Raw genomic sequence first — 22,691 nt, 5'->3', positions numbered from 1 at the left:
AAGGAGTGGTTCATTCATCTTTATTTTGGAGTCTCTTCCTGGGTGTTCAAAATGATGAGGGAGTGCCTTCCCCCCAACATCTGGGCATCTTCTCAGGCATGTTTGGACACTATGCAGCCCAAATTCAGACTGTTTTCCCACTAGAAGTAAAATATGATTGCTTGTTTCCCAGTATCAGGCCCACTGATAGCTACTGATTGCTGGACTGTCCTCCTAAACATAAGAAAGTTATCTCTTTCCTTCCACCCCTTACTTAGTGGTCATTTAAAAAGTGTTTTTCATGGAGGACCATGACAAGAGTTGAATTTAATGACATGGGAAAGGGCCATGTGAAGTGAATAATACCCTCATTCTCTGCTGGAGTGCTATAAATAACTGTGCCCAATCCACCAGGAGATAACATATTGCTCTGTTTTGAGTAGCCAAGGCTGCAAAGAAAAAGCTCTACCATAAGATCATTCAGTTTTAGACAGTAACTAAAAAAAAAAAAAGAAAAAAGCTTACTAGTACTTACTAGTATTTTTTTTTTAAATGCCAAGTTATATATCCGTACACATCTCAGGGGTCAAAAGGAAATAGTGTTAAAAAAAAATTCACACCTTTTAGGTTTACATCAGTTGATGTTTCATACAGAAACTGATGACAGGAACAGCGGTTAGAGGTGAAAACCATGAAGTTTAGAGTAAGAGAAAAGAGAACCTGCAACAACCCGCAGAAAGATCAAACACAAAAAAGGGAGATTCAGACACTGAAAGGAAACCAGCAGAGCTTGGTAGCATGGTGTATCTCAGAGAATGCGTTTCTCTCTTTATGAATGTTTGCAATTACTCTGAATAAGCCAGCTTCCTTGGTTCAATTCATAACCATCTACGAGTTCATAACCGTGACAAGTTGCTGCACTCATTGTTATGATGGTGGTTTATTTTATAGGATATGAGAAAGTTACCATCCTGGGTTTTTAATGCAACAGATAAACACTTGAAAAAAAAAGAAAGAAAGAAAAACCTTTTCATACATCTCTAAATGGGTCATTATCAAGTGTGAGTAAAAATGATAAGAATTTACAAGCCCAGAGTTTCCCTAGTTTATACTTTAGCTTAATGTGATATAACTTAAAAATTTTCAGTCTATTTACTACCTTGGACTTGGACATAAAATATGGCCCATTTCCAAGAATTTTATCTGTACTATGTATAAATAAAGTCTAAAAATCCATGAGGTATTTTTAAAATGCATTACTTTGACATTGTAATAAAAGGATAATAAGAGTAAGCTCCGGAGTATAAAAATGACACACATTTAAACAGAGAAAAAATGGCTCAACATTAATTGAAGAGATTTTTATCATAAAATGAGAGGAATAAATTATAATTTGCTGAATGAATTCATTTAAAAATATTTTTTAAATAGCGAAATGCAATTATTGTCAGAAGAAAGGAAGAGTATACAATTATTCTATAATTTATATATTATTTATTTTATTAATAGTTTACATCCTTGAAAGTCATTGGAGTATCACTGATAAGTGTCATCAGTTACCAAAAATCACTAGTAGCTCACAGAAAATGAATGTAGCTTAATCATTAGGCTAGTTTACATGCACACATATCTATAAGTTTCACAAATAAGGACTTAGCTTTTCTGACATTAATGCTTCAAAATCTCCAGATAATAAAGCAACAGATTATATGTCAATTATTTTTCCTCTGAAACAAATTTTCATAAATTATGAAGCTGTACACTGTATCACTGAGTGCTTTTGAAAACTAATATTCAGATGGCTATTTCTTATATCTCCAAAGATTTAGTATTGTCATAAAGTTCATATAAGCATTTTTGCTTTTTTGATTATACTTCAATAAAATTGTCTTCCCAATAATAACCAAAAAGAAAAGTCCATCAGACTTAAAAATATATTTGATTTCCTCTTTATAGCTATGGGCAGTCTAGTGGTACTCATGTGAGCAGTGAGTATCAAAGGTTTGAAGAAGTGCAGTGCTGTAACATTTGGAGGAGAAAAGATTGCCAGATGTTAAACTTTATTTTAAAATGTTATCTCCAGAGTTTACCTTTTTTCAAGCTTTTAGTATGGCTTATAAAGCCATATTAATTTTCATAGAATCAAAAGGGTAAAATGTATCAAGGTTTAATGATAAAGGAATGAAATTAATTACTGGTTGCAGCTTTGTGGAATAAGAGAAAGTAACTGAGAAAGTAAGTGAAATAGAAATAAGAGATATAATCAAACATTACTGAGGCATAAACTTGTAACCAGCATGATAACGTGTGGCAAACACGTTACCTAATGTTAAAAAATTTTTAGCGATATAAACATATCTCCCTGGACAGCTTCAATACTTAAGTCAATGTCAAAATGAGCTTGTTAATTAATGCACTCATACTTTTTGATTCAGTAACAGTTCTTTAGAGATTCTATTCCAAGGAAATCATTACATCTTCCTCTCTCTCTCCTGTCTTTCCTCCACTCTATCCACCTCCCTCCCCTCCATTTTTTCTGAGACACATACCTTCTTCTGGTGTTTGTGTTCTCAATGATTCACTCCAATCACTCCAACTACCTTTATAAAGATGTAACTTAGAGGAAATCTGAAATTCATATTCTGTAAAGGGTTTCAGATCCAGCAAATCATGTCTTCCTTTGGCATTTGTGGCATTAACCTTGAATCCAACAAGATTTTAAAAAGTGCCTGTTAATACTAAATTCATTTAAATAAAGGTAGGAAAACCAGACCAGATAACGCTTTTTACTTTTCAAATCTGTCATTCAATAAGAAGAAATATCAATGACTGGGTTACTGAATACACGTGATGTTAATCTGAAACAATAGCTTCTCATTAATAAAACAAAAAACTCCTGGGTCTAAGAATCCATCTATATGGATTCCAAGGGAGATCCTGAAACCAGCTGAAAAACAAGATTGAAAACTACCAGTTTTCAAAAGGGCCTTGAAGAAGCTTGTTTCTACACTAGAGATTATTCTTTATTTGGTTACAACTAGGATGTGATGAATGTTTTAACAAAGACATAAAACTGGTCCCAAACAGAAACATTTAATTATATAAGAAAATTATATAGGAAAAATTATAGGTGAAAAATTTAATTATTATACCTCTCTACATGTGGAGCTGATCCTTTGTTATTATTATAAGCCATTATATTTTACAAAATACTGGAAGGAATTATAATCTTATATTTTTTACTGTAAAAAATTTAATGTTTAGGGAAATTCATGGTGGGCCAGTGGTTAGGACTCCGTGCTTTCACTGCCAAGGGCTGGGGCTCAATCGTGGCATGGCAAAAAAAAAAAAAAAAAAAAATTAATGTTTACTATTACATCAAAATGTGAAGCTTTTTCTTTGGAATATTCAATTCAGATAAGCCCCTCTTTGAACATTCCCTAATATTTCTCTTTCCAATATGTTAAAAAAAATTACTAAAAAGTAGTAATGGAAGTAATGATGGGGTGGGGGTAAAATAACAAGGAAAAATGACTCACTAGAAATAAATTGTAGAAAATTAATGTGGATTTACAGAAGCCTGTGGCTTAAAAAATTTTGGAATCAGTGATCAAACTTTAAGATATTTCTTAATAAACAGAAGTGTAAGTGACTGGTGTGTCTCAAATGTGTATGTGTACTTTTGGGCTAAATATTCTTAAAACTCCATATTTTGCTGGTATGAAAAGAGAGATCTGGGCATTGCTCCTAAGAACCCCTCCCTGGTTTCCCCTTCACTCTAGAGACCATTACCATATTCCAGGACCTGCTGTTAATGGGCCGGTATCTGAGTCGATTAAGCAGCACCAGCCCCTCATCTCTCCACTGAAGGGTACACCTGCTCACGGAAGCGTTTACAAATTTGATTCTGATGTCCCACGGAGGAAGAGGCCTCACTGGTAACCAGGACAAAAAAAAAGTGTGACTCAGGCTCCATAATTGGAAATTGTCTTATGTATTGACATGGGCTTATAAAGAGTTGAACAAATCTCATTTCTAAGATGCATGGTTACTAAACTTGGTGAAATAGACAAGAGAGTAGTCCCTGGCTTTTAGAAAGAAGAAAAAGTTGGATTCATTTCTAAATCATTAAAGTAATTCCCTTTAATCTACCCTCATTTTTACTAAACTACGATGAACATCAGTAATAATTTCGATTCCATTTAATTCAATGATTAAAAGAAAACCAATGTGCCAAAACCCAGGAGTTCCAGTGGCTGAGAAGGTAGAGGTGTGGTTAGTGGTGATCACCATAGAAGGAGAAGAAATATTGGTAGGAAAAGCCATAGGAAAGAGAGCAACAGAGGAATAGAAGAGAAGAATAAAAGGGAAAGAAGGTGGCTAGAGATGATCAATGTAAACAGATGGAAGGTAGAATGGGCAGAACTTTGATAGGAAAATATAGAGTAGATACCGACATTCAGACTCACAGTTAGCAGTATGTGTGCAAAGAGGTGCTTTGGGAAGAGAGAAGAGAGACACATAGTGTGAGGCCAGAACTTCAGGCAGGCCTGAAGCCCAGTCCTACATGGGATGTTGAGACCTTGGGAATGCCTGGGATTGGCCTCTGATTCAACTGGGCCAATTACATTTGCTCAGAAATGTGCTGGGACTGGCTCACTCTAGCTCCCAAGCTGATGAGAGGGGTGGAGGTAGGTATTCTCTGAGGAAAATGGATTGGTACAATGATACACTTCCTTTATAGGTGGCACCTGGCTGCTCTAGCCCTGCAGGCCCACATGCAGCCTATCTCAGAACAATGGAGTAGCTATGGGGGTGAAAAGACACCTGAATAACCTCACATGACCCTTGCCTCAGTCAGATGGTATCACTGGCAGCCAGTGCCTTCACAGGATTTGGGGCCAGGGGGCTCTTATTTCTCCAACAGAGAGAATAATGTTCAATATCCCATTTTGAACATCTCTCTATAGCTCTAGAGACATACATCCTTTTGCTTGCATCAAAGAAACATCTATCCTTTGCCTATGCCTACTGCCCACTTTCCGTGAACCACTGTCCCTTTTGAAACAATCACACATAGAACATTCAAATGATTTAAAAAATAATATTCACGTGCTAAAGATCGACACTTACAAAAAGTGAAATAATACATACCTATGTCCAACAATGTGAATGAGGATGGGAATGAAGAAGCACTCCCAAGACTATTGATAGCAGTAACCTTGGCTGTGTAACTAGATTCAGGTGATTCAGGGGTTAGGTTAATTCCAAGGTCCAAATGATCACAATAGTGATCATTACATTGCTTCTGCCAAGTTAAATTTTTGGGTCCCTTTAACCTGTAAATGAAAGACGATTGTGTTTAGCAAGATACTTTATGTGCTGTTGCCTTCTTAGCACAAAGGAACAAAATGTTCATATATTTAAAATTCCTCACATTTTTAAGGTCAGTTTTACTACTAGGGCATACACAATGGGAATATTTGTATTCTGTGGTCATAAATAGGACCATACTTCACCCCTCTCTTTTTTTTTGGTAGGACTGAGACTTTTTGACATTCGTATGGATGAGTAACCATCTCTACACTGTCTGAATTCCCAAAACCCTGGCTGACATCTTAGCTCCTTAGGACAGATCCAATCATCCAAAGGATCCATGGCCACCTTGGCATTTACTGCACAGAAATGCCAAATGCTAGTACAGACCAGAACCCTGAGCCCCACTGCCTTTTCCTTATCTCCTACTCACTTAGGCATAGTGCTACCAGCGGGATCTTTGGAGAGGATTACAGAATCAACTCCAAGGAAAAGAATCTCCCAGACTCTCTCTTTTTGTGAACGCTCAGGTCAGGCAAAGGTGCTTTAAAAAGAAACTCCTCCAAGGCAAATGGAATGCTACCACAAAAAAGAGTCTATTTATAGACTCTAAGAGTCTATACCATGACCCTAAGAGTCCACAACTGCAGAAAAGGAAAGGGATATAATGCAGCCAGTTTAATCCTATAAAGCAGGGAAGAACGACTACAACATGGGCCTTGGATGCCCTGAAGAGAACTCTGAGTTAGTCACACTTTAGATGAATAAGCCAGTTTTACTTGATGAACACTAGAATTTTTTTTAAAGTATCTAATTATCTAGAGGTGTTTATTGCTTCTTCTCTCTGGTAAAACTAGAACTGTTCAGTACTTCTAAATGTCATCTAAGAGAAGACCTACCAAAAAAGCTGCAAAAATACAGTCTCACTCACTGTAAAGTATAAGCAGTATACAGGTGGGTGTCTTGTCCTCTATCCCAGGTGCATCTCACGGTCCCACGTTCTCCCTTCTGTATACAAGATAAGTTTTGAGGCTGTTCTGGAATAACTTTAAAAATAAATAACAAAACCACCTATTTTAAATAGCACACAGGTGATACTTCAATTACATTGTTATTATTTGCCAACAAGATAACAATACTTCCCCTATGTCTCCTATACCCAGAGGAGCTGGGAGCCATTTCAGATCCCATGAAGTTCAAATTTGCCTCCTAGGCATGAATTTCTTCCAATAACCATGGCAATAATAGTGAATATGGATCAAACAATTATTATATGCCAAGTCCTATGCTCAGTGTTTTATGTGTGGTTTTTCTCAATTGGAAATCATAGCAACTACATCAAGTACCTAAGACTTAGAGATGAAGTATCTTGCCCAAGATTACAAAACGATGAAGTGGCAGAATCAGGTCTCCAGCCCAGGAGTGGCTGACTTGAATCCAAGCCTTTCACCACCATATTTTACTGTTCTCCCTGACAGGTGAACATCCAGTGCTAGCTCCATTACCCCGGTTGATGATGAGTTTACCTTTTTAGAATGAAGCCCATTCAAATACTAGAAACGTTTGAAACTGAGGGGCTTTCTTTCTCCATTGACCTGAGATTTGTTGCCAAGGCACTTTTACCCACTGGCCCTTAGTCATGTCTTCCTGGGCTGTACCACCTAAATCTAATTTCTGCAGCATCACTTGGAGCACTTAATGAACATGTATAAATTAATTCTTTATGTACACAGACACTGAGAACCTTCCACGGGCTAGGCAGTGTTAGCTGTGGAAATGCAAAGGTGAACAAGGCAGGCATGGTCCCTTCTATCACAAGGTGTGTATTTTTAAATGAAGCCATTTTATAGTCAAAGACAGAACTCAAAGCTAGGAGTTTCTCAGATTTAATGGAGATAAGAGAAAATACTCTGTTACTGGGTCATCTCATTCTACCCTAATACTGAGACCCAGATGTAGACAGAGGCTTCCTTTGGGTGAGATAAAACAAGGGTACCACCGAAGCCCTAGACACTGTCTGCTCAGAAAAAAAGAAAGCTGTAATTGATGGAATAAAAGCTTTTTTTGTCCTTGGCACACACCATAGATCTGGGGACAGTAAGTACCCACTGTGTGATCTTGCCCAGATGAGCTTCTCAGAGCTTCAGTTTCTTCATCTATAAAGTGAGTAGAACAATATGTAGCTCATAGAGTTTTCTTTAATGGAATAATAAACTCTTTCTTTTCCTAGGATAATAGACTCATATGTGTATATATAGATATACATATATACATGTATACATTTATATGTATACTTTATACATCTGTATATACAACCGCTTATGACTAATACTATGTTAACTTTTCATTTTATGTACAACTTCTTGTTTATCTTGGAGGTAGTCATTTTCTTGTTTTTCCATTTGTTTAGTTTCTTTATTATTAATATAATTCCAAACTTTCAAGTCAATTATCTGAATCACTGTTCAACATACTCAGAAGCACTGAGAATTCTATTTGTTTCATCTGCTTGGAGACCAGTTTCCGGGAGCCTTGGGAACTTTCCAGTAAGATGGGTTTGCCTCTATGCCTGTACACAGCTATCTTTCTGGAACTGCCAGACCTCAGTGTCCTGGAAATTCCTTCTCTTTTTATTTTCCCTGTGTTGGATCTCCTGTTTCTTAGATCCAATGCTTTCTTCTTTCTTGATTTAATTACTTGTGCTGGTGGAGTATATCCTCCAGTAGTTCCCTGGGAAAGGTTGCAGGAGAGGAAATATTTTGAACATGGCTAAAAATGTCATTATTCTACCCTCACACTTGACTGATACTTTGGCTGAGTACAGACTGTGCTTAATGGGGTCTCTTTTCTTTCATTCTTATGGATTCTCAAAGAGATCATAACTTCTGGGAACTTTTAGTTTTTATTTTGGGAAACATTTTTGAATTATTTCTCTGATAATTCTTATCTGTTTTTTTCTTTCTAAAAATCCCTAGTTTCATAGGTTGGACCTTCTTCTCTAATTTTGTATTTTATCTCCTATATTTTAAAACTCCTGATCCTTTTGCTCTAATATGAGGAAAAAAACCTCCTCAGTTTACATTTCTTCCCTCCTATTGAGTTTTTCATTTCCACTTATTTTTTGGTGGGGGGGATGTTTTTTATTCTCTGAATATTTCCTTTTTATAGCATCCTATTTTTGTTCTACATGCAATATTTGCTCTTAATTCCTAAGTGTATCAAGGATAGATTTTGTTTCTTAACATTTCTTCTTCCTGAATACATCTGTTTCTTCCACTTTGCTTCTATGCTTTGTTCCACATGTTTGTTTCAGTTTCTGTTCTCCATGTTAGGCATTTTCCTCAGATCCTTGTTTTTTTTTTTATTTTTTTTATTTTTGGCCACCCTGTGTGGCTTGTGGGATCTTAGTTCCCCAACCAGGGATTGAACCCAGGCCCTTGGCAGTGAAAGCGCTGAGTCCTAACCACTGGGCCGCCAGGGAATTCCTGGATCCTTGTATTTTTACTCATATATAGGAGGGGGAACGCTACATTATAGATTGGAGCTCTGTGGATATGTCAGTTGAGGGACATTTGTTGACTCTGGGTTTCACTCCAGGGTGATCTGACTAGGGTTTCTTAGGAACCTCTATTGCAAATAATTTTAGATATTTCCTCTTAACCTGGTCTGATTTCCAGAAAAGGATTTTCTAATCTGCCGGGAGGAGGGTACAGGTCTGAAGGGAGCTATATGCCAACATCCTTTTCATCCTTCTGTTTTTCAGTGCATACCACCAATCTCAACTGAATGGGCTGAAACTAGCTCAGTGGCCCTCTGATACCAGGCCTCCAGGGCTATGCCATTGTAGAAAAGCAGCAAGTAACTGGATACATGAAATTGGGATGGGAATCTGAGAATCTGTTTTTTAAATAGATTTTTCAATTAAAATCTCCCATTTTTATCCCCACTGCTACCCTCACTCCCAGCAGTATATGGTATCACCAATTTCTGTCTGTCTGGGGTGGGAGCTTCTGCATTAAATCAGGTTGCATCTTGAAGTTTCTCACTGCCAGCTGTAGGCTAAGCCAATTATCACTGGCCCACCTGTTTTCCAGCTTCCAAAACTTTGTTCCTGTGTCTCCCCTCCCATTCCTTTTGTCCTTTAGGGTTTGTGCCCCTAGAAAACTTTTTTTTTTTTTTTTTTTACTGCATCTTGGCTTTATTTCACAAGGAATGAAAGTAAATGCATGTGTTCAAACCAGCATCATTACCCTAACGCTTCATACAGTCTTCTGATGACCAAATGAGATAAAGTACCTGGCACTTTTGCTTAACGAAAAAGTTACTCACCCTCACCTTCACTCCTAAAAGTCTGCAGAGCATCTCATTTTAAAGACCACAGCTCTTACCCACAAATCAAGTCAACTTTCTCAGTGTGAGTTCCCTGGACCATGAAATCAAGGTGTCTACCTACTTCAGCCCAGGACTTGGTTTGGGCAGAGACTGTCTGTCCCAGGAGAAACCAGATGTGATTCTCTTCAATACAAATATATAATAGCCGATGCTAAGGAAAGGTCAGAAATCAAAGTCTCTGAAAATTAAAATGGTTTACCATGTAATGAATTGTTGTGCGTATTATCCTTATTTTTTTTTTTTTGCGTTACGCAGGCCTCTCACTGCTGTGGCCTCTCCCGTTGCGGAGCACAGGCTCCGGACGCGCAGGCTCAGCGGCCATGGCTCACGGGCCCAGCCGCTCCGCGGCATGTGGGATCCTCCCGGACTGGGGCACGATGCCCTGCATCGGCAGGCGGACTCTCAACCACTGCGCCACCAGGGAAGCCCCTCCTTATTATTTTTAAAAGCCCTACTTACTAGGTGAAATAAAAGGTCTTAGAAAAACAGCTTTCGGAAATACCAACAGCTAAACATATATTGAAAACAACTAAGCAAGGATCCATTGTCTTTCATTTATTTCCTTGATTGTCCAAGTAGTTAGTGGCCCAATCCTCTGAGGTTAGGTAGAGCACTGGTTGTTTAGTTACCGCACAATTTGCATGAGCTCCAGGCAGCAGAGCAGCACAAGCCCAGGAAGGGGCCAGAAAGAGAAGGCTTAAAGGCCATTCACCCATTCCCAGTTCTGAAGAACCGGTCAGCTTTATGACAGGCCCACTCAGAGTACGCAATGGCACTATGGGCTACTGCTTCTCACAAAAAAGAAAATGGGCTGCTCACTCCCTCACTAGATAGGTTTAAGCTTACTACACTGGGTGAAACCAACATTCATTGTGTCTCTTCTTGGAATGACTAGCCATACTCAGAAAAAGGTGTTGCTTCCAGTCAGTTCTTCACCTCGAAGGTGCTAAACTTGTTCAAAGAGCAGCCATTTGATAGTGTGGTTACCACCTGAGGATACAGCACAAGCAACATTCCAGCAGTGTCACCCAACTGAGCTGCATTGGGCAGACACCCCCCACCATCTCCCTAGATCTCCTGATGCTGCAAACTGTCACAGATGTATCCACAACCTCTGGATGGAAAAGTAAACAAATGAGGGCTTCCCTGGTGGCGCAGTGGTTGAGAGTCCGCCTGCCGATGCAGGGGACGCGGGTTCGTGCCCCGGTCCGGGAAGATCCCACATGCCGCGGAGCGGCTGGGCCCGTGAGCCGTGGCCGCTGAGCCTGTGCGTCCGGAGCCTGTGCTCCGTGACGGGAGAGGCCACAACAGTGAGAGGCCCGCGTACCGCAAAAAAAAAAAAAAAAAAAAAAAAGGAAACAAGTGAAAAGGGGTTACATCACTCTCATGCACCTAAGCAAAGATAGGAAATGGAATGGAATGGCTTAAGGACATCTGCAAAGATACTGACTTTCAAGGCCATTGTTAGCCCCCTAAATAAGAAGAAAACACCTGCAGCACTGTGGACACCTGGAACTGACATCACAGGGCTGAGAATGTCTGATACCAATATGGTATGATGGGCTGTAAGATTGTGAATTACCTGGATGAAATATTCAGGTGTTCTGAGGACAAGGGAGGTGAGGACTAATGGTGATTTTAAGAAAAAATTTTCACTTTGTCTATAACCAATGCTTATACTTCCTTTCAAGAGAAACAGGCTCAGCGCTCAGCATGCTGCACACATGAAGGAAAGAGTAAAACCGATGGAACTGCAACCCTAGCGCTCGTCACTTAAGTGCCTCCTCTGTGACCGGTACTAGGTTAAGCACTTTGCATACAAGGTGTCATCTAATCACTACAACCATCTTATGAGGTAGGTGTTAGTATCTTCATCACACAAATGGAGAAACCGAGACTCAGAGAATTGAAATTGTCTAAGAGTCCACTGCTAGTGGCAGTGTTGAGATTCAAAGCCTAGGTACCTTTCACTACACCACAGGCTATCAGAGCTGAGAGTACGTGACCCATAAGTGGTGTGAACAGGAGCCCCTGATCTGGAAGAGGAGTACAGGACCTAGTTTATGCCTCCGTGCCCACAAATGATTTGCTTAGACGTTTGCTTGGTGTTCTGCTCAATGCTTGTGGTTGACCTCCAGGAAGACCGCCTGGTACCGACCACCTTCTTATAGGTCACAGAGAAGAGGATGGAAGCCTCTTCCCTAGAAGAGGGAAAGAGACTCTTTCCATCCTGAAGAGTCTCACTGAGGTCTATGTCACTCTCTTTATGAGAGGGACCCTGTCCTTGCATCTTGGTCAGTCAGCCTACTGCAGCAATTCCTCCCACTCTTCTTATGCCTCTCACCTGCCCCTTCGGAGCTTCCCTGGATCCACAGAGGCACAGAGTGCCGTGGGATCGCTCAGGGCCTATGTATGCTCACTGGCTTGCTGGGCTGGGCCTTTAAGGCTGCAGGCTGCAGGCTGCAGGAAGGTGTGCTGTTGGCTCACCCTGTGCACTGTGGCTCAGGCTGCAGACGCCAACTCTGACATCTTAGTTCTTTCTCCCCACGGCTGCATGGAGGAGCCCACACACAGTGCAAGCAAGCAGTGCGGGGGAGTTGGTGCTCTGTGGGTGAACTCTGACCGATGGCAGACTGTTAATTCTTTCACGTGTCACTCTATTTCTATATGTTCTTTCTGGGGATGTCGCTACTGACCAAGAAACCAGCTGTATCTTCTGTTGATGCCAAGGCCAGCTCAGTCACTTAACCACCTCGTGTTTGCTCTGCTCCTTTCCTAGTTCATTCCCTCACTCTTGCTTCTCTAGAACTGTACAACTCCCCTCCCCCCATGAAGTCTTAGCACGTCAGTTTTGTCTCATGCAGTTTTCTAGAAAACCCAGGAAAAGATACTAAGTATGATGATAGTTCTCTCTTAACCTCTGCTAAGTCTGATAACCAGTGGTCAGGAGTGAGGTGGATGGAAGAACTATTTTTTGTGCATTAAGTCAGAGAGAGGAAAAGTGCTCAGCCTTGGGTATCAGCCTGGGCTGCATAAGTCAAAAGAGACATCTCTCTTCTTCTTGGGGGGCAGTGGCTTTGAACAATTCTCATAAGTAAGAAGGCATGAAGACTCAGCTGTGGAGAGCCATTTTCCTGCCATTGGAGCCCACGGGCAATAGGTAAATGGTCTTAATGGCCAAAAAGAGGAGCGAAAGAGAGAGGGGAGGAGAGGGGTGGAAAAGAGAGAAGGAAGAGGAGACTTACTAAATGTGATCCCAGTTCTATTGATTTCTGGACTTCTTACATTGAGGTGCTCATGTTACTATCAAGATTAAATGTATCCGGGACTTCCCTGGTGGCGCAGTGGTTAAGAATCTGCCTGCCAATGCAGGGGACACAGGTTTGAGCCCTGGTCCGGAAAGATCCCACATGCTGCGGAGCAACTAAGCCCGTGTGCCACAACTACTGAGCCCATGTGCCACAATTACTGAAGTCCACGTGCCTAGAGCCCGTGCTCCACAACAAGAGTAGCCACCGCAATGAGAAGCCCGCACATCGCAAGGAAGACTAGCCCCTTCTTGCCACAACTAGAGAAAGCCCACGTGCAGCAACAAAAACCCAATGCAGCCATAAATAAATAAATTTATATTAACAAAAAGATTAAATACATCCTTGTGGTGGGAGAAGAAAGAACACTGTCTTCTACTTGGATTTCTGCTTAATCATGACGAATACAAGAAGATCACCAATTTTTAGGAATTCAGGATGGAATGCTCACCACCAACGGAGATCTCTGCCCCACATATTCGAATCTCGTCATTACTGCTACAGGCCAGTTTGCAGACAAACAGGGTTGTACCCAGGGGAAGACCTGTGACTTGTGAGCTGAGTGAGTGACCATGCTGAAAATAGATTCTTCTGTCAAACTTGTAGAGGATTAACTTGTTAAAACTGGAGAATTGCAAGCAGCCTTGTTTGGTCTTCAAAGAGCACGAAATGTTGACAGCTGACCCAAGTGAAATTACATGGGAAGGCTGCACAGTCACATCCCCTCTCTTGCACACATCTGCAATAAGACACAAATGCAAAAGACATAAGATGGCATATAAGAAACCCACTGCAAGATGGAGGGTTTGTGTAATTCCCCAAAGCTGGATAAAACTAACCCTGTCAAATGATGGAAATATACATAAGCTACATTGCTCTGGCTGTATTGGTGAAGCACAATGAGGAGAGAAGGCAACCATATTAAAGTCTAACTGTATTTGAATTAAAATGTACATCCTTCTCAAAACAGTAATACTATAACCAGAACTATAAATAGGAAAGTGGTGAGAAAATAGGGTTGGAAGAACATTCAGGAGCACAGTTCTAGGAAAAACCAATCTCTCTTATATGCAAATTATTCACCAGACTACTAAAAATCACTTCCCAGAATAAATCACATTTGTTTCCATCCCCACTTATGATTTATAACACTTACTTCAATACTCATACCAAAATGATTAACAAGCTATTAGAAATGTTTAAAAGGCTATTACAAATGTTAAAGGGCAGATTTGGGAATAATTCCCTCTCTTGCTATATTAGAGGTATAAAGTATGTGTAATCTATTATTTTATAACAAAGAGAAAATATTTAGGGGCTCTGTATGTGTAGTTTGCATCAAGGATGGAAATCAAGTCTTACCATGGTATTCCTTCAAGATGTAAGACCCTAGGTAGGATGAACCATTGCCCAATACAGCTAATACGAAATCACATGAATGTATTCTTCTTTTAAAAAGAGTTCTCCATATTATTTTCTATATGCCAGGTCCCACAATAAACTCTTAAAGAGAGGTCATTCTTACTCTCTAGGAGGTTTTGTATATGTAGATAGGACAACTAATCAGAAATTAGCAGTTTTGGGTAGTACTCACTACTGCTGATGAAAAAAAGAAAAAAAAAAACCACAGAATTATAGACTCACCTTGAATTTTTAGATGTGATATAAAGCCTCCACTGAAAGCCTTTTTTGGTAATTATCAGATTGCTTGTATCAACTACCATAAACAAATTGGTAAAAAAGTTATTCAAATCAAATAAAGGAAATACTGAATTCTGAAAAGTTTCCATTTTTATTTTCAGAACTAAGTCTCTTTCTCTCTCTTATCTTACTTATATTTTTGTTTTCTGTTTCTTTGATCCTAAGGGGCCAGAAAGTAAAAAATAAGATGCCAATAAAAACAGCAAAGAAAATGCCAGCCATTATTTTTTTAGCGGAGCTGAATCCATCCATGAATACCCTCTGTTAAAATGCACTATAATGTAAAACATTCATTCATGATGCCTAGCTTGATACCTAGCCATTTTGTTAAAAGGAAAAGATATCATTGGACTCTTAATCATTAGTATTAATGAAATAAAATACATATTAGCAACAGACATAGAACCAGACTTATCCACTTAAACTTGACAGAAGATTGACTACAAAAGACCAACTACCAGAACATTTACCACAAATGCATATTTCATCTATAACTGAGAATTTAAACCAAAAATCCCTCCACAGATTAAATTACAGAAATATCTTACCTATTTTTGCTTTAACTAACAGCCACACGACGATAAAAATAAGTGCCAATGGGCACCCGTTAACTGTATGTGCCATGAACAGTCAACTCTGGGATACACCTCTGTATTTTTCCTTGTAAAAGAAGACAAATTCATTCATGTTAAATACATTCACAAAATACCAGAACCAATACTATTCAGAGGGCTTAAAATGCCCCTTTAATTTTCTTCACGTTGTTAAGATTTTTTTGTTTTTAATGAAGTTTACCTTTAAAACTAGTAAACTGAAAATCTTAGCCACCTCTAACCCCCATGTCATTTAAGCTTCTTGGGGTCAGCAAAAGGTGGGGGAAGAGATCTGGCCTTTGGAGTCCTTTAGAACTGGTTTAAATACTTTGAGACTATTGGGCAAGTTACTTAACCTTCTGAGCTTCAGTCTCACACAAAACTTTTTTCTTCCAAACAGGGCTGCATCATCATAGTCAAACGCAGTAGTATTAAATTCCAAGAGTAGTGAGAATTTCTTTCTTTTTATTAATTTTTAAAATTTAAAGTCTTTTACTGAATTTGTTACAATATTGCTTCTGTTTTATGTTTTGGTTTTTTGGCCGCAAGGCATGTGGGATCATAGCTCCCTGACCAGAGATGGAACCCACACCCCCTGCTTTGGAAGGCGAAGTCTTAGCCACTGGACCACCAGGGAAGCTCCAGTAGTGAGAATTTCTGATCTAGTTATGTGTAACAGGAGATTAAAAAGTGGCTCATAGGCCCGTAAGCCATGGCCACTGAGCCTGTGCATCCAGAGCCTGTGCTCCACAACGGGAGAGCCCACAGCGGTGAGAGGCCCGCGAACCACAAAAAAATAAAAAATAAAAAAAATAAAAAAATAAAAAATAAATTAAAAAAAATGGCTCATAACCACACACACCCTGCCCCCCCACCAAGAATTCAGTGAAAGATTGATCTCTTTGGCAGTAAGAAAAGAATTCCAAGGGTTCTTAGGGGTCTGTTTGGGTTTTCTATAGAAGTTCAATTTTGTTTGTTTGCTTGTTAATTCATTATTTATTTATTTTACTGAGTATTTTTACCTTGAATGATTTGGAAAACACAAGCTGGTGATTTCTGTTTGTTTCCAACTTTAAACTTAAGGAATGGCTTTAGCAAATCCCTAAATTCTATTAAAGGTGGGCCAGAAATTCATGAAGCAGGCTGAAAAGCTGTGTGATGTTGGGCCACTGGCAACCAGCCAATGCAAATGTTCACCTCGCATTCCCATACCTAGAAATGGGCCAGAACGTACTGGAGAGCCTCAGAAAAATTCACTTATTCATTCAACAGTGATGGCTACCTTTCATCTGCCAGGCACCGTGTTAAGTGCTAGAGATACAACAGTCCTGCCCTAGTGGGCTTCTAGAAAGTGTCCACTTGTTCTTTCCTTTTTTGCGGTACACGGGCCTCTCACTGTTGTGGCCTCCCCCGTTGCGGAGCACAGGCTCCGGACACACAGGCTCAGCGGCCATGGCTCACAGGCCCAGCCGCTCCACAGCATGTGGGATCTTCCCGGACCAGGGCACGAACCCGCGTCCCCTGCATCGGCAGGCGGACTCTCAGCCACTGCACCACCAGGGAAGCCCCACTTGCTCTTTTGACTCCTCTGCCTCTAACTCAATCATCACTCAGGGAAGCCCCCAAATAATATCAGCATCTTTTCAATAATCTTTGCTGGTGGCTCTTCCTCCTCCTCCTGTTAGGTCTTGGAGGACCTCAGTGTACTCAAGACATATTTGTCTCTACTTCTAGTCTCTCCCGAGGGATCTCCTCTGGTCACCTGGCTCTAGATACCATCTGTATGCTAAAGACTCTCTGATGCTTATCTTCAACTCAGACATTGCTCTGGGCTCTAGTCTCATACGTATGTCTCCTTGGCATCACTTCTTGGACATCTAAGAGACTGCTCAATATTAACATATTCAAATTGAATTTTTGGTCTCCCTTCTCCAAACTGGTTCTTCCTCCAGCCTTTTCTACCTCCGTGAATAACATTTTTATCCCCTGAATTGCTCAAAAACCTAGACGTCATCCTCGATTCCACCCTCTCTCTCATGCCCCACAGCCAAACCATCACTAAGTCCTGTCAATTTTATCTCCTGAATACATCACAGATCAGTCCACTTCTATTTCTACCATCCTCATCCCAGTCCAAACCACTGTCCTCTCTCCCCTAGATGACTGCAGTAGCTCCTTAATGTGCCTCTCCATCCATCTTTGCCCCTTTCTAAGTCATTTTCACATAGCTGACTACCTTTTAAAAACATACATCAGATTATGCTACCTGCTTCATATCACCTCTATTTAAAACCCGTCAACAGGGCTTCCCTGGTGGCACAGTGGTTGAGAGTCCGCCTGCCGATGCAGGGGACACGGGTTCGTGCCCCGGTCCGGGAGGATCCCACATGCTGCGGAGCGGCTGGGCCCATGAGCCATGGCTGCTGAGCCTGCGCGTCCGGAGCCTGTGCTCCGCAACGGGAGAGGCCACAACAGTGAGAGTCCCGCGTACCGCAAAAAAAAAAAAAAAAAATCAACAGGTCCCCATTGCTGTTAAAAAAAAAATCCCAAGTCCTTACCATACATGACTCTCTCAGCCACTGCATGGCTTCATGTCTCCTATCTTGCCACCATCATTTGCTCTACGTTTTTGCCTTGCCAGCTCTGCTTCATTCACACTGGCCTTCAGACTGTTCCTTGAGCAAGACATGCCCTTTGCTGCTCCGGGGACTCTGCGCTTTTCATTTCCTCTGCTAGAATCCTCTTCCCCTGGCTCTTCTTAGTGGCTGACTGGCTTACATCTCTCAGACCTCAGATCATGTGTCACTTCCTCAGAGAGCCCCTCCCTGACCACTCAGCTAAAGTGGTCTTGGCCATCTCCTTTCTACTCATCACCTTATTTACTTCATGATACAATCTGTAGCTATCTTATTTATTTATTTGATTGTCTTATTTGTCATCTGCCTTTGTGCTAGAGTTTAAGCCACCATGAGAGCAGGAACTTTGACTGTCTTGCTCACTGCCGTATGCGAGCACTTGGCATTGGGAAAGAGTACTCAATATGTCTTTTTTGAACGAGAGAAGGGAAGGAGGGATGGAGGGGCTATAGACAATTCCCTATAAACGTCCCTGTGGTAGGCAGCATAATGGCCCACCAAAGATGTCCATGCCCTAATCCCCAGGCCTGTGAATATATTATGTTGCACAACAAAGGGACTTTGGAGATGTGACTAAAGTTAGGGACCTGGAGGGGAGGAGGTTATCCTGGACACCCAGATGCGCCCGATCTAATTACGCGAGTCCCTAAAAGTGGGTGAGGGAGGCAGAAGGGTCGGTCAGACAGCTGTAGAGCGAGGACTGTGCTGCTGCCTTTGAAGATGGAGGGAGGGGGTTATGGGCCAAGGAAGGTGGTGCCTCTGAAATCTGGAGATGACCCTCAGCTCACAGATACTGTAAAATGTATTCTCTGGGTCTTGGTTTAAAATGTTTGAGAAACACTGATCTAAACTGAAATCCAAGAGTTTTGCTCTCTCTAAATCATGAAGGCCCAGGTCATGGCACACAATGGCTTCTGTGAGCTAATTCCTGTCTTCATTACCAGCCACATCCACCACTGATGACACTGTTGTCTAGTAACACAGAGCTGCACATCCCATGCCAATACATGCGTCTGTGTCTTTGTTCATGTTATTCTCTTACCTTTCCACTGTTCTTAGACTGGCTAAGTCTTTTTTTTTTAGTGAATGGTATTTTTTTTTAATTTATTTAATTTATTTTTGGCTGTGTTGGGTCTTTGTTGCTGTACCCGGGCTTTTCGCTAGTTGAGGCGAGCAGGGACTACTCTTTGCTGCGGTGCACAGACTTCTCACCGTGGTGGCTTCTCTTGTTGTAGAGCACGGGCTCTAGGAGTGCGGGCTCTAGAACGCAGGCTCAGTAGTTGTGGCGCACGGGCTTAGTTGCTCCGCGGCATGTGGGATCTTCCCGGACCAGGGCTTGAACCCATGTCCCCTGCACTGGCAGGCGGATTCTTAACCACTGCGCCACCAGGGAAGCCCCAGATTGGCTAAGTCTTACTCATCCAGCCCAACTCAGCTCCGGCACCTTCTATTCAGTCATTTATTCAACAAATATATATTTAGCCATTGCTATGTGCCAAGGACTTGGGAGAGAGTGGAGAAAAAGACAGACAAGGTTTTAGGTTTCATGGAACCAACATTCTGGAGAAGGTAGACAAAAGACAAATAAATAACAAACAGATACCTTCAGATAATGATGAAAGAATAAGAGAGGCTAAGGGGAGAGAGAACCCGAGGAGGAGAGAAGCCAGTCAATGAAGGTGTTTCTAGGAGGTGAAACTTGAGCTGAGATTGGCACAGGCCAAAGACTCAAAAAGACTTCCTGACAGAATAAATGTTGAGTGCAAAGCCTGGAGGCAAAGGAACAAGCTTGCTGTGGTTGAGGCATAGAAATAAGGTCAGGGTAGCTGGGGAAAGTGACTCTGGGGAAAATGGTATGAAATGAAATTTGAGAAGAAGGTAGGAGCCAGATCTACCATGGGCTTGTTTGCCATGGAAGGGAGCCTGGATTTTACTCTCCAATCTATGGGAAACCATTGGTATATCATTAGAGGTTTTATTTATTTATTTAACTGGGTTTTAACTAGGGTATCACAAGATATGAATTACATTAAACACACACACAAATACAAAAGCAAACAAACAGAAAAACTAGTCTTGGCTCTGTGTATGGAGGCTGGAGTAGAAGCAAGCAGACCAGTTAGGAAGCACCTGGGGAGGCCCAGGTAGGAAATGATGGTGATGTGGACCACAGTGATAGCAGCAGAGATGGAAAGAAGTAGCCAGATCTTAGCCTTATTGATGTCTTCAGGTAGACTGAAGCCTCCTACTAGTATCTTCATAGCATCCTGGCATCCTCCTATCTTAGCACCTGTTGTATTAAATAGGACTAATTTCTTCTGGTATCAGCTTGTCTCCTCCATTAGCTTGCAAGTTCCTCATGGGCAGAGGCCACAATCCGTAGCACATTAAAGGCATGTGCTGAACTGAATGAAATTTAAATGGTTTTTCTGTTTTTACTTCTGGTTTAGTTTAATATAACTACAATACATTAAAAGTACATTAAATCTTATTCTGCTACATGGTGTTCGACATCATTAATAAGTCTTTTTTTATTGTAGCTACCTTAGTTTAGTTTAAAATTCGTTAGTTTTCATTAAGCCTTGGAATATTCTGGCATAAAGGAAATTATGGATTGAATTAGAAGATAACTGAATGAACAGATATATAGGGATTAAATAGGTTTCTGCTTCTTAACTGCAAAGGGTATCTACAGGGTATCTTTCAATGTGCCTTGCAACTTATGAAGCGATAACATTCTCCAAATAGTAAAATATTCAATAGTAAAACATTACTTGGTTATTATAAGAATTTAAAAAATGTATATATCTGAAATATGTATATATATGATAGATATATACACACACCTATATATGAAATAGGCAAAATAGAGGATAAATTTGAGTTTATATAGTACATTGATTCAAACACAAACATGCTCATTTCCTCTGAATGACCAGATAAAATAGCTGCTTCATGTATAAGAAACTCAGAACCCCAAAGACCTTCAAGTAAATGAGGTATCTTCCAATAAAATGAAACCTCCTATCAACTGTAAACATCCTTCATACAGTCTGCCTGGAGGGTCAATATTAAAACTACAACTCTGTCTTGAATCAGAAAATCAAAGAGTGTGCTATGTCACTGACTCATCACTCAAGTGGTGACAATTTCCAGACAGTGAAAACAACATCTCAATGAGGGGGGCGGGGACCAGCCAGAAATAAAGCAACTGGCAGGAGGGCAGAGACAATTCCCCCTCAGTGAGCCTCTCTTTCCCCACTTCTCCAAGAAGCACAAAATAAACAGCTAAAATCATATTTGACTAGGCTAGGAAAAACCCTTACCACAGGTGGTAATTTCATGTAGGCAAGAACTCTTCCTACTTCCACATCACTTTTCTTCTGTAGCACCATAGTAAGCTCAAGGGGCAGCATGGTATTGTGGAAAAGAAAAGGGCTAGTGAATCTCAGTTCTACTGTGTGCTGTTAACTGTCAGGGGGCCATTTCCTCATTCATGCAATGAGTTCAGGAATACCTACCTAGACAAAGTTACTAGGAGGATGAATATGCCAGTGTCATGGACCCATGAGAATACCTAGCACAGGGTAGGCACTCCACTGAGGCTAGCTCCCATTTTCCCTTCTGGGTCCAGCTTTTGTATCTCTTTTCTAAATCGTTTACAACTTTCAACGTATTGGAATTCTATGTTTTGTTAGACAAGGTAAAAGGTCATATGTTAGGCAGTCTTAGCCCTGGCTATCAAAGAATTTAATAACTCAGAGGAGGAAGGAACCTCAAAGGTTAGCCAATAATTACCATGTCCTACTGCTCCTTTCCCCTCCTAAAAGCTGACATTTGAGTCTGGGCCACCAGAGAACAACCAAGTGATTGTTCTGAATGTGCATTAAGGCTGTCTGCCTTATAAATACGTGCCGTTAATTACCCAGTTGACGCAATGAGGCAGGGTACAAAATCATTCTCTTCTGCCAGCAAAGCTACTGACAGACATATCTTACTGGTGGCAGATCAGTACAGAGACAACACTTTGGAGGTCATGTATTCTACATTCCTCATTTTTTTTTTTTTTTGCGGTACGCGGGCCTCTCACTGTTGTGGCCTCTCCCATCGTGGAGCACAGGCTCTGGACGTGCAGGCTCAGTGGTCATGGCTCACGGGCCCAGCCGCTCCGCAGCATGTGGGATCTTCCCGGACTGGGGCACGAACCCCTGTCCCCTGCATCGGCAGGTGGACTCCCAACCACTTCGCCACCAGGGAAGCCCTACATTGCTCATTTTATATACAGATAAACTGAGCCCTAGAGAAAAGAAGGGACTTGCCAAAGGTCCAAAGGTCACATTAATAGCAGAATCCAGATCAGAACAGAGGTGTCCCAATTTCTAATCCAAGATTACTTCTAGCAGGTAAGATTGCTTCTGATCAGTTGCAACTATAGCAGTATAAAACTAGAAATAACGCTAATATTAACACTGCCCTTAATACTAATGCTACAGTTTGTTGATCTTTTATTATGTTTGATGTACATTACATACAATCTTTATGATACCCATCTAGTAAAGCACTTACAATGACTAATGCTTTAGTTTTCAGAAGGTTGAATCACCCACCTCCCTCAAAAGAAGGTCAAACAATAAAACCCAGTGTACATACAATAGTAACCATCTCTAATGACCTATTCCACTCTGAGGATGGAAGAGGAAAATCAGGTCCACCAAGTAGCTAACTTGCAACTCAGCCACTGGAGCCAACCTTCTCTTCCCCATACC

The 22,691-nt window shown here is 40.9% G+C and overlaps 1 protein-coding gene across 4 annotated transcripts in view; it reads right to left on the bottom strand.

Moving 5' to 3' along the window:
- IL12RB2 (interleukin 12 receptor subunit beta 2) overlaps positions 1–15,359 on the bottom strand; it is a 69,466-nt gene extending 54,107 nt beyond the window's left edge. For 3 of the 4 annotated variants that reach the window (XM_065873088.1, XM_065873104.1, XM_065873113.1), the window contains exons 1-6: positions 15,245–15,320; positions 13,447–13,734; positions 6,227–6,341; positions 5,134–5,318; positions 3,772–3,914; positions 2,529–2,679 (exon numbers count right to left, since the gene is read on the bottom strand). In XM_065873088.1, coding sequence (XP_065729160.1) covers positions 2,529–2,679; positions 3,772–3,914; positions 5,134–5,318; positions 6,227–6,341; positions 13,447–13,734; positions 15,245–15,320 — 958 coding nt within the window. Of the gene's footprint in view, positions 1–2,528; positions 2,680–3,771; positions 3,915–5,133; positions 5,319–6,226; positions 6,342–13,446; positions 13,735–15,244 lie in introns of all 4 variants that reach the window. The other variant, XM_065873094.1, reaches the window with a different exon arrangement.
- Between the last annotated feature and the right edge of the window lie 7,332 nt (positions 15,360–22,691).

Source organism: Phocoena phocoena, chromosome 1, assembly GCF_963924675.1.
Source record: "Phocoena phocoena chromosome 1, mPhoPho1.1, whole genome shotgun sequence".
Lineage (NCBI taxonomy): Eukaryota > Metazoa > Chordata > Mammalia > Artiodactyla > Phocoenidae > Phocoena > Phocoena phocoena.
Note: the sequence above shows the minus strand (reverse complement) of the source record. Positions and strands in the feature narration are given on the sequence as shown.